Source organism: Mesocricetus auratus, unplaced genomic scaffold (genome assembly GCF_017639785.1).
Source record: "Mesocricetus auratus isolate SY011 unplaced genomic scaffold, BCM_Maur_2.0 Super-Scaffold_100010, whole genome shotgun sequence".
Classification (NCBI taxonomy): domain Eukaryota; kingdom Metazoa; phylum Chordata; class Mammalia; order Rodentia; family Cricetidae; genus Mesocricetus; species Mesocricetus auratus.
Window position 1 is genome coordinate 37,548,803 of NW_024429194.1, and position 19,705 is coordinate 37,568,507.

Below are 19,705 nucleotides of genomic sequence, written 5' to 3' on the forward strand. Positions count from 1 at the left end.
TGGAATTACTAAAGCCATGAGAGAAAGCAAGTCCTATCTGTAATGTGTGCCAAGATGAATAGCACTCACTTATCATAGTGATTTTAGTATATTGTAAAATATGTTTCTTGACAAAAAGTCCTGGTTTGAAACATACTTTTTCTTTTTTAAAGATGGAACAAAACACCTCCTGAGTATTCTGAGAAACAGAAACTTGATTCCTCGAAAGGTCTCTGAGAATCCTGCTAAAACCTGATGAGTGAATGCAGGGATAGATTCTGGGGGCCAAGTTTTATTGCAATACCTAAATCAGTGACTTTCTTTCTGACTGATTGATACCAACCAAGCTCCATGCACTATGGGTTGTTTCATTTCTTTGGTCTTGAGCAAAAGTTATCAGGGAAAATACAGCTCAGCCCCCTTTTACAAAGCAACCTATTCAAACAAGTATTTAAAAATCTAATTCTAACAAATGGGAAGCATTGTTTTGTGAGGCACCCTTCTTTTGGAGATAATTTATGGCATAAATTTTATCACTACAGAATAAGTCTCATTACTTCCAGACTGAATGAGAAATTTGGAAGACTCCATTTCAAATTTGCTGATGCCTGTCAGCAATCTCACTGTTCATTTCATTAAAATACACATTAATTTACAAAGTGCAGGGGTAGTTAGTGCCCACTGCCATTTCTGTAGATGGGGATTTGAATGCAGCGGATGCCACCAAATAATCAGCAGACCTGATGGGTTTCAATCCAAACTCGCAGTCATGTGAAAGATGACCCATAGCATCTGATTAAAATTCTTCTTTGTGTTCCTGATCTAATGAGCTTGTGATGATCCCTCCAGTGAGCTGCCCTATTGACTGCAGTGGTTTTGGAATATTGAGGTTGAAACTCATCAAATTACAGAGATTTGGCTGACACTTCCTTAAGAATATTAATACTGCTGAAGCAAAAAGGAAAACCTGATACAAATCAACATATACCTATTTATGCCTGCATATCTCTATCTTCTCTGTATATCCATATATCTATGTACCTTATACAAATCTATATTTGCATAGTAAGATCTTTATATACATACCTATCTACCTATCTATATTTATCTCTATATATCTCTATATCTACATATGTCTCTCTCTCTATATATATATATATCCAGCAGCAAATGTGTATGCATGCATTATTTGAATAATGTTTTAAGTAGCAACAGTTCTAGCTTTTCTGAAGGAGTTTATGATTTGGAAATATATCATGGGATATTACTGTGTATGTGCTTTATCAAAACACATTTCAGTTTTGCTGAAAATAAAAGCATTTTATAAAAATGGTTGTGAAAAGTGTCTTGCTAATACATTTATAATAAATGAGATAGCTAATAAATATAATTTAGAAATATATAAATTCAAAACAGTGTTTATTACAAATAGTTATCAGCATGTATTATATAACATAAAGTATATAAAGTGATAGCACTAGAAATGATCCATCTATCCTGCTCTCAATGAATGACAACCCAGAAGTTAGGATTTGAGCAGGTATATTTTGATATTTTAACCAAGTTTACTTAGAATAATTATTGGTACTGCTATAATGGGGGATTAAATTTTATTATTATTTAATTGAGCTTGAAGAAAATATGAAAAGTTCAGAAGACAGATGAAATGGCAACATTAAAGTCATTATCAAGCACAAAGCACAATGCTTTGAAATGCTCAGCATTATAGTATGATGTAAGATTATTTTAAATTATATTGCTTACTTGAGAAGGTTTCTTCTGAAAACAGTAAACATTTTGGGATCTTTTCAAATATTTTATAATTTTTGAGAATTTAACACAATGCATTTTAGTTATATTTACACCCAGTTCCTCATCAACCTTCCCAGCTCCTCTCCCACAACTTGATGTTCTTATTTTGAACACAAAAGAATAACTCATCCACTCCAATTTGTGACATTTTGCAATGCTGACTTGATACCACCTATTCCAATAAATGTCTGATGTGTAGTAGAATCAATGCATTTTTAAACTCTCAAGAAATTCCATGACCAAAATTCAACTTTTCTGAACTGTAAATAGTTTCCATAAAAAACTAAGTATAGACAAAGAAAGTGTCACTTCAGGTGCAGTAGCAGGCACATTTTTTTGAATAGGCAAAGTACACTTATCAACAAAATGTTTGCTGTTCTTTAGCTGCCACTAAAATCTTCAGATGAAAATATAGAGAAAGGTCACAGCAAAAGTCTGTGAAGTGTCACACTGATACCTGTGAAGTACTCTAGAAAGGCAGCAGCAGGCAGTCCCTTCCCAGCACGCTAGTGGGATGCTATATTTGGTATATGAACATCCCCTGACAATGTTCATCAGAGCCTGGATATCTCTGTGATGAGGATGCTCCATGGACCACACATTCATGTACTAGGAAAATATACACAGCTTTATAATTTCAAAATGTTCCTGATGGCCCCAGAAAGGACAGACTGTTCATATCAGCTTATGAGTAGTCATCAGCAGGAGCATTAAAAAAAATCAACGTAGTTATGGGAGACTGTAAGGTCATGAGAATTATATACTCTCAAAGAATCATATAAGAAACAAATAACACCAGTAACAGTTTACAGAGATCATCAAAAGGAAGTGGTGTCAGAAAAGAGAGAGTATAATAACACAGGCATCTAGCATTGCACAGTTGGTAGAGAATCCATGTCCGTCAGAGACTAAGAGACATGTTGCATCTGGGAAGAAATAGAGATTACTTCCTAAAAACTCTTGCCACTGTCTCAGTTTTCACGAGGCAAAATTTTTCTGAAAGTTGAGCTATTTTCTTTCTTTTCAATTTGGCAATAACATTGTATGTGGACATGCTATGCAGTAAGGTAATTAAAAGCTAATTATATTAAGTGCCTTATAATTGTTAATACTGAAATATATCATGGTTCCAATTGGAAGGCCAAACAACTTCCTCCTGAATTTTATAGTTCATTATTAAATGCTTAGTTCATAGCTTACCCCGCTCTAAGAAAATATGCTGGAATGACTTATGGGCAATGAAACCGAAGTATATTTTAACTAACAAAATCGTGACTGAGAAATTTCTTGACAAACTTCCATGTGTTAACATGTGATTTGGAAACGTTAATGGCCATTGTTTGTGCTTTCTGCAGTGGGAAATGGTTGTATGATCATGTAGAACAAGGACATCTGGAGAAGTTCTGCCATCAGCAGCCTTTGTTTTAACCTTCAACATATTAACTTTCTTCAGTGTGGGTGTTCTCATTTTTAAGAAGACATTGATAAATATATAATCTTTTAAAGAAGTTTTTATTTCATTACAGTTTATTTGTTCTCCCCCTCTTTCTTTCTCTCTCTCTCTCTCTCTCTCTCTCTCTCTCTCTCTCTCTCTCTCTCTCTCTCTCTCTCTGTGTGTGTGTGTGTGTGTGTGTGTGTGTGTGTGTGTGTGTTGTGTGGTGTCCATGCCACAGGGTACAGGTAGAAGTCATAGAATAAGTTGAAGGAATCAGTTCCCTTACCCTTAACAGTGCTTTCATTTTCTCAATGGACTGTTTCAGAACTCCAAGGGGGTGATGCAGTCAGTACGTGTTAAAGCAGGCCTTTTATGTGACTTTGGACTTGTCCTCATCATAGCCCCAACTGACTGGCACTTCATCCTCCCCTACACCTCGTGTAATAATTTTAAATGCCTCTGAATTTCCCAAGGAAGCACGCTACTCATAGATCATTTAATTAAACCATGACATGTTTATTTCTATCATGAATTATTTGAAATGTTCCATTTCTGAAAATGATATCGGTCAGAAGTTTGAAAGCCATCCAAACATGCTGTAACTCTTACATGTTGCAATGTTTGCATTCAAAGAGTAAGTAGATTGAGAATGATGTTGGGTGACACTTTTAGACAGTTAAATGAATCCTTATTTAATGATGAAATTTCAGTCCTTCATTGTATTCATTGTAAAAACAGATTTTGAAAAGAATGAGAACTTGTAGTTCAGAGGTGTTGGAGTTTTATTTTCATATCTTCCAGTTTTAATGGGAATGTCCTGGAGTCTCATTAACAAAAGGAATACTCTTCATGATTGTCCTTTTTCTCCTTAATGAAGCTTTCTAAATTTCAGCCATCAAAGGTTTGCTATTTTAGTAGTATTTATTTTTAATGCTGGAGAGATATTAAAGTTATACTGAACATTTTTAATTTCCACTGCCTTACTTAGGATGAGGCACTGAAGTCAGTATATAGTGAAAACAAGTGGAGTTTCAGAGTAATGATTCATTTCTGGTGATAATTTTGTTTTTAGCTCTGTGTGTATAACACATGTATCTGACATACATGTATTTGTGTGTGCACAATTGTGTGGATGTCAGAAGACAACCTCAAGAGTTTGATCTTTCCTTCCTCCTTGTTTCAAGCAGGGACTCTTGCTCCTGTATGCCTGACTAGCCTGCCTGCCAGGGAAGTTCTTGTCTCCACTACCCATCTCAACCTTAGGGGTAGCTGGGATTAGAGACACACGCTAATGTACCCAGCTGTTATATACGTTCTGGAGATTTGAACTCCTGATTTTACAGTTCTGTGGTCAGTTCTTTACCTACTGAACCATTTCGCTAACTCCAATGCATAAAAATTTGCAAAAATAATCTTGCTTACCCCTCACTGCACCTAGAGTGCATGTCCTCTTTGCTTTCAGCGAATAAGAATGCTCCTTATGTATGTCTGTATACATCTTGATAATAAGAATCTTAAAATGAACCCAACTCAGATGTGCAAAATGTGAACTGGGAAACAATTCTCCTCGTATTGTTAATGTACTGGATTCGTGGAAAAGATGAGACTAAAGATAAAATGACTTGTAACTGAATAGTCAACAATAAAGGAAACACACACACACACACACACATACACACAAACATTCAGGTGAAAATCAAATGCTCTCAACTCTATTTCTTGCAGAATGTCTTACAAAGAATTCACCAGGCTAATGAGGTGTAGAAAAAAATAGCCCTATGAGAGTCAAAAATGCTTCCTTGTTAATCTTGAAAAATCTCTATTTATATAGCAAGAAGAAAAATACAGATTTCTTTGAATGCAATTTGGAAAATGAGGATAAGTCCATAAATAATTCAGTGGGCGAATGCACTTGTAGAACACAGAAATCTGACTATCATTGTTTGTGCTTATGTTAATGTTGTTAATTTCTCCTCCACTCACCCTTATGTGACTCTCTGGTTTGCCCGAATCTGACCTGGCTGCCTCACCAGATCATCACACTTTGGAATTTTACCATGTTCCCACCGTTTTTGTTACTCTAGACCCTGCAGCTCTGACCTTCCTGTTGGTTTGTTTCTCTCTATTCAATTTTTTCTTTTTCTACAGTAACTCTACTGTTTTCTCAAAAATTCCAATACTTGGACATCTCCACTCATGTTATTTTCCTTTTGCTTTCAAATGCAATCTCTGCTTTATTTATTCAAATTCCTATAGCAATCATAAGAAGGCAATACCATAACCATAGCCCTTGTGATGGTAAATGTGATGCCTTCTTTATTTTGATACGTTGCTCCACCTTAATGAAAATAGAGTAATGACTATAACAATTGATTTTTAAGAATCAAGAATGGACTGGTACCCACATAGACTATGTATACACCTTTGCTTACTAGCACAATACTAAATATACATTGTGTTATATTAAAAACAAAACATTTAAGTTGTTATACAAACAAAGGGGAATATAAGGGAATAAAAAGATAGACCTTTTATAAATGTTGTTTCATTTTATTTGACAGTAAATGGATTTATAATTGATTGCCAACGAAAAGAGTACAACTATATCTTTCAACTACACAAAGATATATGGCTCAATGTGCCTGTTAAGCACATACAGTAAATAGGCAAATCTGTATGTATTTGTAAATTTTCATATTTGAAAAGTGAAACTTTTGTTTACTCTCAGGTGAAACAGGACCCAATGCTATCAGCACCAAGTTTGTAGGTTTTGGTAAATACGGTTACAGAACAAAGGGAAAAGTCAAACAGTAACTTTCCCTCTAGAGAGATATAGTGTTTTGGGATACCCCCAAAGGAGCCACGGGTAGCATATAAATGACTAAGCATATCTGTTTCGAATAAAAGTTTATTAATAAAAAATTGTGGAACATATTTGGTCATGGTCTGTAGTGTACCAACTCTGGTCTAAGATAATTGGTAATACAGAACTGGCATTATTACTATTATCCTTGTCTTGAAAAGTCACTTTTTAATTGAACTATTATATGTAATACAGGTTTATAAATCACTATAAGTAATCACACAGATACAATTTTTGTAATTTCAAAAAGAAAGAAGAGATTATCTCAGATCAGTTTTTCTTCATTAATTGCTTCTCTGTGTCAAGAAACAGAATTAGACTACCTGAAATAATTAACAGGGCATTTCCTAAATTGCATTTGAAGTTGTATGAACTTTAAGATGTTAATAGATGTCTGAGGAAAAAATTTTGTTCTACTGTCACATAAATGTGGTTGGTAGCTATGATAGTAAAAACAGCATTTATGAATCATTTATTATGGGTCAAGTAATATCTCCTATGATTTTTATTTTGGTATACATCAACATCAAGACAAAAGGAAAAGGAATGTGGGCCTAAGTCACCTAGCAGCTCAGTGATAGAGCCTGTTCTAAAATCCATTTTAAAATGACTGTTGAGTACTTCGCAGTTGAGGGATCCATACTAGCTTTGAATCAGACCTTTGAAACTTAATCCATTGATCTCAGTATTCCATATATACTATGCATTTCCAAAGGCTCTTTCAAGATGCATCACTTCTCCAACTTCAGGTGTCATCAAAGTTTTGGAAACTGTTACTAAGAGTTTCATATGAGATGACAACAAAATAGTCTGTGAAAGTGTACATTAGCACCAGAATATTCAAAGGCAGGAAATCTGAATAATCTTGGAAGCTGTAGTCTCTCTTTTGAGATTTAAACTATTTAAAATTCAACAGGAAACCGAAAGAAATCAAGGGATGTAAATGATTGCATCATAACTTCCTAAGGGACTGACAGTAGTGACAGGCACCGTATAGACTATGGCCAGCTGAAGTAATCCTGTCTCTAACACTATATAGCTACAGGCTATTGTGTGCTCTGACATCCATTTTTCACAAGTTATTCCTACAATCTAGTGAGAGGCAGAGATTTGTTCAGTGAAAAAAACACCAAATTCCCCTCCCCACTTGGTTCTGGTTCTAAAAATTATCAAAATATTTTTCAAGAGCATATATTTAATTTTTTTGTTATTTCCTGGTGTAAAGTTGTCTCAGTAAAAAATTATAAGTAGAATCTATTATATATGTAAATATTTAAAAGTGAATTTAAATATTTAAACAACAATATATTTAAACACCACATATATTTAAACACTACAATATATTATACGGGTAATATATATATGTATATTTAACACATAAAATGTAGCCTAATTACAGAAATTTTCACTTATTTACAGAAGAGACATTGTTTCTCTCACAGTCTTTGCAAACTTAGGCTTGTTTCACAAAGTGTATTCAATCTAAATCAAAGATGGATTTTAGCTGTGTCAATATTTTATTTTATTGCTCTTGTGTACTTGTAACTCTGGATTGCTGTGGTGACAAGCCCTGATATCACATTTCCATAAACAATAAATCTATGCATGCAACATAATTATTGGAAAAGATGACGCAAATTGGCTTGAATTTTCTTATTAAATGTGAAGGTAGTAAAGCTGGCAAAAAGAGCACAGGAAAGTTATATATTAATGTTGCTTTTGCAAATAATGAGCTATAACTTTATCTCATTTCCTGTGCAATTTTGGTTAGTGTTTGCATTATCGTTTCCACAACAAAGTGATTCAACAAGCTAAAAGGTTTCTTTTTTTCATGAAACTAAAGCTCTAGAGTGGGTTTATATATATATATATATAAATGTGTGTATGTATATATGTGTGTGTGTACTTATACACATATGTATATCTCCATATAATTTTATATATGCTATGTATACACATAATTATATATACAACACACACACATATATATAATTTCACATAAATACCATAAAGCTTCCATTTTTATAAAAAAATTATATAAGCTTAGAAAATAGAGTAAGAAGTCAGGTAAAGAAATCATTTTAAAAATCAAACCCAAATACTGTTTAATAAGAGATGTACTTTTTTGCATATATATGTGTGAGTTGGGTATGATATGTGTATATGTATTTACATATGTGTAGTATTATGTGGAGGTCTCTTCAAAGATACTCTTTGAATTGTCATAATTGCAATATAAGCTGGTATGTAATACTATGCCCTTCAAATTATTGATGGTCTTTATTATTAAGGGATGTATGTGGTGACATTTTCATTTTGATTCTATAGACAGAAAGATCAAGAAGAGCTCATTGCCAGATGGAACATTATGGAAAAAAATGAGTTTCACTCAATGTACTTTTATACCTTTAGACAACTTTAACCAGCATGGAATAAGGTCATCTGAAATCTTTTTAAGGATATAAATGGCTTTCTTAGGCTCTTTAGTAGTTTTTTTCATTCTTTTCATGATGTCATTAAACCCTTATGAAGATAACTTTATTGTGATGTGCTTTATGGCAGACTAGAGACAAGGAGAGCAACAATATAGGTGTGTCAGAATGAAATTACTGATGCTAATCTGCAGTGATGATAAAGTCCAAAGTGTACACTCTAGAATAAGCAGGTCCTCAATTAATAAGAGCTGTTATTTGAGACAGCAAGCCCAATGAAATTTCCATTGGCTCTTACTGGTTTGTCTGAAGCCTTTACTTGAGAGTTAGACAAGCGAAAATAAAAAACACACTGATAGATTTTTCTTGTGCTGTCTTTCACAAAACATATTTTACTGCCTGATAGATAAATGAAGAGTAGGAAAACAGAATGAAATTTTAAAAATGTGGTCAGTACTTTAAGGATTAAAAATAAAAGATTCACATTATTTTCAAGTAGAAATGTCTCAAATAAGGTAAGAACATATATGCATGCACACACATACATATTAATGTATGTAGCAACTTCAATGAAGATTATATAGAATATATATATTAATCTTCAATGTTTGTGCAAAATGTGTAGAGTTGAGAGGAAATAAGTTATAGGAAGGAGAAGAATGTTTGTGAATATCTTGGTAAGTGAAAACACAGGTAAAAACAGGCAAACTTTTAGTATATACAGTTGGACTTTGAATTTAGAAGAGAGATTACCAGGTAGACATTCTCTCTTGTCTTTTGAACTGCTGTTGCATTAATAAGAATTGGACAGTAATGACTGAAGACTTCTCAAGGCTGACTTCAGTAAGCTACTAACAGCAACACACTCTGCAAATCTCAGAAGTGGCTGCAAATCAAACAGCAGCCTCTTCATGTCCACAGGGCACAGACATCCCATCACAATTCTCTGAAGTCATGCCTACCACAGAATTACAACCATTAATAGTAACATTTTCCAATAGAAAGGATAGCAGAAATTTACATATGTGAGTGTGAGAAACTGCCACACAATCTGCCTTCATGGTACCCACCCCCATTCCAGAGGATCATTTCCCATAATGAAAACCAGGTAATGGATTTTGACTGCACTTAAAAACATTTCTTCATAAAAAATATTCTCTCATTTTGAAAAAATTTTAAAGAACAAAACTGATTTTTAAAAAAAATCTGAACTCTTTCCTAGGCTTAAGGTATTTTGTGAAACAAACTACAAAAAATTCTAGTTCATTTTCATAAGAAAAACTGGCACAATGAATTCCATAAAACTGTTTCCATAAAAATTGTCTTTTAACATCTGAAGTTGACCAGAGGGTCCCTAATTAAAAGGACGTAAAGCCTTGGTGAGCATCTCCACTCAGAGTCTGTATATTCTCTTGTACTGTGGGTAGCTAGAAAGCTATTCCTTAACTCAACTGAAGACATTATTCATGTTCAAAGGTCTAGTATATACTGAAAATCAGAAACTGAATTTCTCAGAACTAATAGTTACCAATCCTCTTTACAAAGACTTTAGTTATCTTTGTTAAATGAAAGTGTGGTTTTTCTACTGGACTCTCTTTGGATAGGATTGCTATATCCATTGGAGATTCTACTTCCTATTTTTTGAGACTATGCAGACTTTCTCACAGATAACATTAAGAAAATCTCTCCTATAGTCTCAAAATCTACCCAGTTCTGTTATTAAAATAAATTCCACATAAACAGTTCTGCAAAAACACTTTCTGAGTGCCTTTACCTTGTGATTAAAAATGCTCCTTTGTTCCTGTGCCTTGCATAGGAGCAGGTGTGATAGCAGATGAGTAGGGTGCAGTGAGTAGGATTTTCAGGCTGCTACCAATTAGATCGCTCAGCCGAAATTTTCCTCCAGCTTTACTTTGTCCTCATGTTTAACAAATCTGGTACTCAGCTCCTTAAATGTGCTGTCTCCCATTCTGTCTCCATATTGAATAATCACCACGCAACAAACACATCTCCCAAATTGAATTTGAAAAATACTTCTCATTTAAATATTTTAATAGATGGAATATTATAATATCAGACATTAATGATGGGTTACTAGTTAAAGACAGAGCTGGGATTTGTATCTCCTTGTGAATATTCCCATTGGCAAGCTAGGGCAACTCAAAACCCAACTGGCATCCACATTTTCATTTTAATGGATGTGATGATCGGGTAAAACATTCTGAGTGTTGAATAATTTTGTTTCCTCTGATTAATTCCTCAGGATTTAAAAATAACTGCAAAATTCAAGGCAGGTTGCCATAGCATGAAAGTAAGCATTTGTTGTTGTAGTTGTTAAAGACACATAAAATTTATACCAGAGAAAACATTTGTACTAAAGTCTTTCAAATATAAAAAGATGAGGTAGGACTTATCAATTGTCTTTGTCCACTAACAGGAATAGTACCAAAGTCACACCCAACAGGGAAGGAAGGACCTTGGACAAACTGAATCCTGAATTTGGGACATTGAGTTTTGACTGCAGAGTCACTTCAAAGTAAAACAGGCTATGCTAATGCTGACAGTGCTTTCAGCTGCGTGTAGTCTAACCTTTGGTATATGACCTGAAACTAAATTAGTACAGGATTTAAAGTATAAAGAAATATCCACAAAGGCTAAATCTATCAGAGTGAGAGTTCTAAAAATACTGTGCAATCTAAGAAATTATCTCTTCTTTGGGCAACTCAGAATAAGATGGTGAAACATGGAGCTGGAACAGCCCTTTACATTTTTAATCAATGTTTTTATGTATGCTGTTATATCATACTGTTATAATTTAATTCTTATAAACTTTGCTTATTAAAAAGTAGGTTCCGATTCCATATTGATTGGGTACACATCAAAACAAAACATGAGAGAACCTGCTATGCAGTGATCTTCATCTAAATACAATATTAGCAAAACAATGGAGAATTTAGGATGTCTCCTACACCTTGCATCAATAGCCAGAAAACTTCTCACAGCCTTTACAAAGAGCATTGTTCTTCCCATCAGGACACATATGTGGAATCAATTTGCACTTAGCTTTACTGATCAGAAAAGACTGAAGTGCAACAAGGTGTTTGCCATTCCTTTGGAATGAAACTTCACAACTAAAACCCTAGAGGGATGGGATGGAAACACATGGAAGACCAGTTCCAGGAAGCAGTAGACAGAGACATCAGACAGTAAAGAAGCAAGCTGACAATGGATGTTTCACTTGGGAACAGTGTGTGTCATTTTCGGCTGTCTGGGGTTCACCCTTTCTAAACCCATAGAGACTAAAATAGAACCAAGGGATTTGAAGGCACTCTTGTTAATCTCTTTACTTGCATATGTTCAGTCATGATCTGGCTTGAGATACCATTTTAAAAAATGATGAATGCCTACTATTATGTTTTCATGATTCTCAGTGCTAGGAATAAAGGGGATGAAAACAAGACAGAAAAGAAAACCACTATCCGCGGTCTCAATGGGTTCACTGTGATTGAAGAAACAAGTGGACTCTAGTAGAAGGACTGGGGCTGCGGGCGTCACCTCTATCTTACATTCACTATTATAATGCGATAGAAGCAGTCAAGAGGAGGTGAGGGGAGCTCTTGGGCAGGAATCTCAGCTTCCCCATTTTCAGCTGTATGATCTTGGTTAAGCAAACTTACAGACTGATGCTTTGGTTTCCTTACCTGTAACTTTTTTTTTTTAGCAGAAATAGGCCTTAGACAAGTGAGCTATGATGCAAATGTGCCCCACCCCCACCCCATGCAATGGCACATGTGAGCATACAGGGGAGAATTCCTGACAGTGAAGAATTAGAAAATGTTGATGATCCAACTCTAGACCAGTGAGTGGTTTTCATCCTGTGGTTCATGACCCCAGGGGTCAAATGACCCTTTCACAGGGGTCAGCTAAGTGTCTTGGGAGTAGCATATGTTTACATTATGATTGATACAGTAGCAAAATTACAGTTAAGAAGTAGCAATGAAAATAATCCTATGGTTGGGGGGAGGGCCACCACAACATGAGAAAATGTAGTGAATAATCACAACATTAGGGAGGTTGAGAATCACTGCTCTAGACTCTCCACAGGAAGTGAGATTTTACCCAGAATACTATCCAAATACCTTTATCCTCATTGAAAACTTCATACATGAGAACTATATTAGAAAGGGTAAACTAGTCCCCCATCCCCAGGAATGTTGGTAATTTAGAAACTTTCCCATTGTATGTATTTTCCTAATGTTCTTTGGGGAATAAAAGAATATTTAAATCCTCTCTTAATGTTGCAGTTCTCTGTCCTAGTTGCTATCGTATAATGTTAGCACACAAGTGTCATTTATGTCAGATCCAGCCTCTAGTTATTCACACACTTCCACTCTCTTCAAACCCTGCTCTTCCCAGTCTCTACTTTGCTCCAGGGGTTTCTTGTTAGGAAGTTTGATCTTCCCAGATCAACTGCAGTCACTTTTTAAAAGACAACCTCAACACTGACCATCATGAAGAAAAAAATATTTTCCAAGCCTCATCCTATATTGATAAGCTTTCACACCATAAAACTTGGGCAGATATGGGACTGTATAGTCATAAATGAAACTCTATTTCTACTTTGGGGCCTGGGTTCCTGCTGTGTAGCTGAGACTGGCCTCATGATTCTATGATCCTCCTGCCTCCGATTTGCAAATTCTGAGATTACAAGTCTGTGCCACCAGACTTAGGTTCATCAACTCAATTTTGACTGCTTTTCTTTTCATTTAAGCTGTTCATCAATCATGCCTTTCTTGGGAGCACATTAACTTCTACATACCTTGATTTCCAGAACGAGTGACTCTATAGTATCTTGAATATCAAATGGTACAACAAACGCTCACTGGATGAATATATTATTGTAAAGAATATCTCATGTTACAACCTCCTTGGTGATATATCATCAGCATTATAAGAAGTTCTACAAATCTTTAAACATTAGTTGTTTGTTCTTGGCTGCTAAGTTGGGAGCAAATGAAGATGGAAGGCTATGGCTAGTGTTTCCTTAGTTATACGGTTCATATGGACAAGTACAGTATTAACAACATTCCTTCATTTGAAATGATTTTAAAGTTAAATTTCAATTATAAAAATACAGATGAAGAATTAGAAGGATTTCAAAAATAGAGTAAATCCCTGAATTTGAGAATGAGAGAGACTAGAGAACATCAATTTATTTAACTCCTAAATGTTCTGGTTGTTCTAGGCCTAATAGTTCATTAAATATTTTCAAGGGAACTAATTATTAAAATGGCTATTTTATAGTCTTAATACTGTAGCTCAGATCTTACATTCCACTGAGGAATTTGGGCTTCAAATTCAACTGTTTCTGACCTTGACATAAAAGTGCTCTGAGAATTGAATAGATATAATTGCTAGAAAACAGTGTTACAAAGCAAGTTAAGTAAATGGATGACTTTTGGGTGAGGGGTAACTTAAACTTTCTTGGTCTTAGTTCTTCATTCTAATATTTTTTCCTAGATAGTATCTACAGAATTTTTGTGCTCATGTATTTGTGAAAAAATGGAATCTGTTTTTAAAAATACATTTAATAATCTTTGGCACAGATATATACAAGTAAGTGCTTTGTTATTAACGGAAGTTACATGAAGAATTATCCTATGGTGGATGTATAACTAGGAACACAAAAATAATCAAGGTTTTGTTCATATGTTTTTGTGTTGCTTGAGATGGTAACTCAGGTAGTTTTTAAAATTTTTGCTTGTTTTTATGTATGTGTGTTTGACCTCCATGTTTGTCTATATATCACACACATGTCTGGTACCTGGGCAGGCCAGAAGAAGGTATCAGATTTCCTGAGATTGGAAGTATAGATGGTTGTGAGCTGCGATGTGGTGCAGAGCATCAAACTCAGGTCCTCTGGAAGGGCAGCCAATGCTTCTAACCAGTGCAGATTCTCCCTACTTCTCAAAGTTATATTTTTGTTTAGGTAAACAAATCTGGTAAGTAGAGGGAAAACTACAGTATTTTAAGGATAAGCTGCCTAAATTCATAAACCAGACTATCTGTTCTTTTATATATTAAGTACCAATTGCCAAATTTTATCTGTCAAAACTGTTTCTCCTGTGTTTTGGGGTTAGATATACTTTCTTGAAATTTTACTCTAATTTTAGGTGCATATTAGAAGGGATTGTCATTGAGTTTGTTCATAATATGTTGTTCATTATATTTTCTTCAGATTATGTTTAATACGATATTTATTTTAACTACCTGAAAATAAAAAGGGCTAATGACATAATGTATATAATGTTTTAAAGACTATATTGCCATTAGTTTGAAAGTATGCTCTTGACTGTTATTTGCTATTAGAGTAGCTTGACTAAACTCGGTAACTTTTACTTCTTAATATTTCATGACATGATTTTATAATACACGAAAAAGTCCAGAATAACAGTGACAGTTCCATCAAACAAAGTTGATATAATTAATCATTTTTGTAGTCAAAAGAATGTAGTGAAAAAAGTCAGGCCTTCCTTTATAAAATAAAGTGAGTTAGAACTTATGGCCCAGAATGAACTGAATACAGCCATACACCAAAAGCCCTAATGATGATCAGCTCAAATCTTTCTGCCATATGCTGACTCCTGGCACCATTTTACATTGTTCTAAAAACTTAACATTCTTTTTTCAAAAATAAACAAACATACTTATGGCTAACTATGACTTCTTTTACCCAAAACACCATAAGGACCATGTCACAGGATATTGATAAAATTAGAACCTTTAATAATGAGCTTTCAACATGAAAAGACACAAACTGTCACTACAACTAGCTAAGATATTCTTGATTCATGCCCCCAGAACTCATATGTGGCTTGTAGGACATTCTAATTAAAATTAGCCATCAGAGAAATGAGAACTCAAGAATAAATAAAAACAAACTCCACATTATTTGTTATTTAAAGTGAGACACAAAGGTGAAAGGAAAATGAATATGTCACTGAGAAGTTAACTTCCTTTTTGAAGGCCATAATAAAATAAATCAGGTCTCTAGGAAGTCTTGTAAGAAAAACATCTCACAGGCTGAGAGCTAATCCAGAGCCCTGCTCTATAACAAGTAGGCCCAATGCATTTTCTTAAAGTAGAGATCACAGTTCTAGAGTGCTTTTCTATATCATGTACATTTCTACATGACAAACAAATATGTCAAGGCCATTGGTAAATGGCTCTAAATACAGACGAATAAACCACAGAATATGAAAATTAATTTAACAGGCATATCTTCCAAACAATCTCCCTCCAAAAACACATTGTGTAAAAGCACAGATGAAGTGTTTTTAAGGCTTAAAAATGAAAAGATATTAAATGTGAGCTGAAGACGTCTGAACAAAGTGATTACTATGAGCTACTAAGCGATGAACTAACTGATCCTCTGCCAACCACGGTACTACTCATGCTACCTAGAGTCATATTTTGATGTGTTTTCTAGCTTTGACTTTAATGCAGTAAAAAATTAGAATTCAATAAATATGGAGGGTAAGTCATACCTTAAATTCCTCCAAGATTTTGTAATTTTTTCCATGATATTCACAAAAGTTTTTCACTTCTTTACATTCTGGACAGCATCCATTGTGTTCCACTTTTGTACATTTCGGATGAATTTTAGGGCATTCTGGCTGGTCACAAACAGGTCCATCTAGAGCACAGACACATGGACAGTTGGAATGCCCCGGGAAAAACCGTTCTCCCAACTTGTACACAAAGCCGCTGTCATCCACACACCCTTTCCCTCGATAGTCATCAAAGATCAGATTGTCATTACTGGAAGCCTGGTCACCTTCATCAGCAGGATAGTCTTCGTGACTGATGGCAGCAGAGGTGACCAATCCAGGGATGACCAATAGAAGTATGCAAGCTTCATGAATATGAAGAGCCATCCCCCTCCTCACAGGCTTCTGGATGTTCTCCTAATATTAAATACACTCAGCTCCTTCCATGGGAATGCAAGAGGGGTGGGCTGAAAATAAATATTTAAAAGATAATTTGACATATATAAAGAGTAAAGATGCACTTAGTCCATGCTCTTAAATTGTTTATATGGGTTCAATTTTGGAAGACACTGGCACTTCAATTAAACAATGTTCATCCAACTGTCTCTACTGTAAAGTTTGAATAGTGGATTTTGGTAATATATAAAGGCAATTTCTGAAGTTATTTTACTTAGGCACCTTAAGCTTATAATTTTCTTTTGAGTTTCAATGGTCTGTCACATTGTAAGAAGCAGTTTTGTTGAAGCTTAAAAAGTGATTTTAAGTTCATAGTTAAAGGCTATTTCAAACCGCATCCATATTTTTCTTTAAACCGGGTGAGTCAGTAATAGAATGCAGATGCTACAATATTCTGGATAGAAACAAGAGTTTAAGGTGAAGCATTAAATTCTAAAAGCAAGAGAACCCCCCAAAAATAAAACAGTTGGATGCAAGTTTAAATGAGATGGATACAGTGTAAAGGCTTTCTTTCCCATATCCATAATCTGGATTTTTGGAAAACACAGAATATGAGAAATAGCATAACAAATCATGGTGAATAAGAGAATACATATATAAATTAAGTATTACAAGAAAATTTAATTTATTGAAATGGAATTCTTAAAAAACAAAGTCATTTATACTATTGTCCACATCTTTATTTTTATGCTGGAGATAAGCTCCTAGTGGGCAGGAAAGACATAGCTATAAATTTTTATGGCAGCCAAGATCTAATGGTCATGTGATGTTATTTGAAGTTGATTATTTCCATATGACATAATTGCCATTCACATTTTATTGGAAATGACCAAGATATTTGAATTTAGATAATTTGTGCAAAGATGCCAGAAAAAATCCTGTGGAAGTTTCTTAAGATAATAATGAAGCATTGATATTCACAGACTATCTACACTATTACCTAGGTAATAACTGTTATAGACTTACAGGGTGTTAAGTATTTGGTATTAAATGTAGGTAGTGAGATCTCCTTTGGCTATTTAGAGTATATACCTTATGGTTTCTGGTTAAACTATAATTTCTGTGAGTCATAGATGAGGAAAATTAATTTAATATATTTCATTTATCTATTCAAATGTTGTTGGCTTCATGCCAATATCACTAAGATTGTCTGTAGGACATTTTAAGATATATAAGTTTCATTTGTTGTTTATTTCTAAACTATATTAAAAACAGTGATAAACTACTTATTTTCATGCTAGCACATAATTATGATAATTTTAAATATGATGAAGATGATGCTAGGAAACTTCATAAACTCTTAGAACGTATTTGCATTTTAAGTTAGATATGCAAATTCTAGTAATAGTAAAATGGAAGGCAATGTATTCACATTCTCTTTTCAGAGAAGGTTGATATTAGTATTCCTTCAATAGTCTCTGATATTAGAATTCCTTTTGGGTGAATTCCTTTGGGGTAATGATAAAGGAGATGGATTTCTCTTAAAATATGTCAAAAATAATGAGTCATGACAGAACAAGAAAATGCAAACCTATAATTCTACTTGAGAAGCTGGGAGCTCCCTTTGACAAAGCATTTCTTTTCGTCTAAATGACTACAGAGGCCACAAACATAGTAGATGCTTCTGGAAAAGCATATATAAATCTTTTACTAATGAAAGTATACATTTATGCACCTCTAACATATGTAGAAAGTTTATCTTGCAAGACAAGGAAGCTACTGTGCCTCTTCGCAGTATCCGGCAGTGTCTATCAATCCGTGCAAGAAAAACCATGTGAAATACACACAGGATTCTGCTTTAAAATGACCCAGACAGAAAATGATCGTTTTGTAAGCCACAGGTAGGCATTAATGTGCAAGGTGAACTTAAAGATAAAAACAGGGGTGCGGTGCCTGCTTCATATTAGCATTAAGCATGGTTTTATTGTGAGAAACACATACCTTTTTAATGAAACAAAGTTCTTAGGCTATTTTTAAAGAACCTTCGGTGTAATAAATATGCTTTAGTACCATTTAATATACTGTTTAAAACGAGGGAGGGTATAGAAAACAAATGACACCATTATCTGAAGATTTTAAATAGGAATGCAACACTGCTAAACTGAGGATCACTTCCCAGCTAAACTTTCCCCCCTCCCTGTATTGCTACATATGATTTAAAATGACTGCATCTATTTCTTTGAGAAAGCAAATACAACTCATGTCATAAGATTCACTTACCTAGTCACTCTGGGGTTAATGGTGGTGCTGGGGGTCACAGACCAATCTGAACTTAAAGGTCAGGTATGTCTTAGGAAAGCCAGTCCTCTTTAGTCACCCAAAGGATGCATTTTCAGGCATGAATTAAAGGCAATCCATCCTCTTTACCTCCCATTTCAAAACACAGCCAAGAAGCAGTCTCCCACCCTTCCAGAGAGAAACACAGCAGACACACATAAGAAATATGCTTTGGACCTGTCTTCAGAATTCAAAGCAAGAAGCAATGCTGGTCCTGTGGAAATCCGGACCCCGGTAGCAGAATCATGTTGAACTTATTTTTAGCATTTTCTTAGATCCTTCTATGAAATTTCCTGGCTGCGTACGCCTCCTCCACACATGGGTTCACTTACACAGTGTTTGCTACGGCAGTAGAGGTGACTTGGCTAGGCTCTGAGGATCACAAACAGAAACAGCATACTGAAGCTTAAAGCCCACTCCACCAGCAGAACCATCAGCATCGTCCACAATATGTTGACTGAATCTCTCCTCAGACACCAGAAGATTCTAACTGTGGACGTGAAACAAAGGTGCAACTTTAGCTGGGGTTTGGCATCCGTGGGAGCAGTTTGCAGACTGCTGATTCGGAGCTCATCCTGCCGGCAGCCGGGAATTCCTCAGCACCACGGACAGCGCCAACAACTGGTTTCTGTGCCCAGCTTGGTTGAAGCCCCAGCTGCTTCCGCGGACCAGGCTAGAGTGTTGTCTAAGCAGTCACTTGATACAGGGGATGCGAGAATGGGGAGGGGGGGGGATTTCTACGTGCGAGACACTTATTTGCATTTAAATCACAATAAAAATTAGAAAGATGTAATTTCGCCTAATGCATTCTTGGATGGGCTGCAGAGATGAAAGTTCCAGGGACTTGCATTTAGATTTAAGCCATCTGCAGTCCTTCGTTATTACTAATAGATAAAGCACA

The 19,705-nt window shown here is 35.0% G+C and overlaps 1 protein-coding gene across 1 annotated transcript in view; it reads right to left on the minus strand.

Annotated features, from left to right (window-relative positions):
- The window catches only part of Vwc2l (von Willebrand factor C domain containing 2 like), a 167,113-nt gene extending 147,655 nt beyond the window's left edge, over positions 1 to 19,458 (minus strand). The window contains exons 1-2 of the mRNA XM_005070530.3: positions 18,748 to 19,458; positions 16,069 to 16,538 (exon numbers count right to left, since the gene is read on the minus strand). Of these exons, the coding sequence (XP_005070587.1) occupies positions 16,069 to 16,458 (390 nt within the window). The 5' untranslated portion in view covers positions 16,459 to 16,538; positions 18,748 to 19,458. The remainder of the gene's footprint in view (positions 1 to 16,068; positions 16,539 to 18,747) is intronic.
- Positions 19,459 to 19,705: the final 247 nt, after the last annotated feature.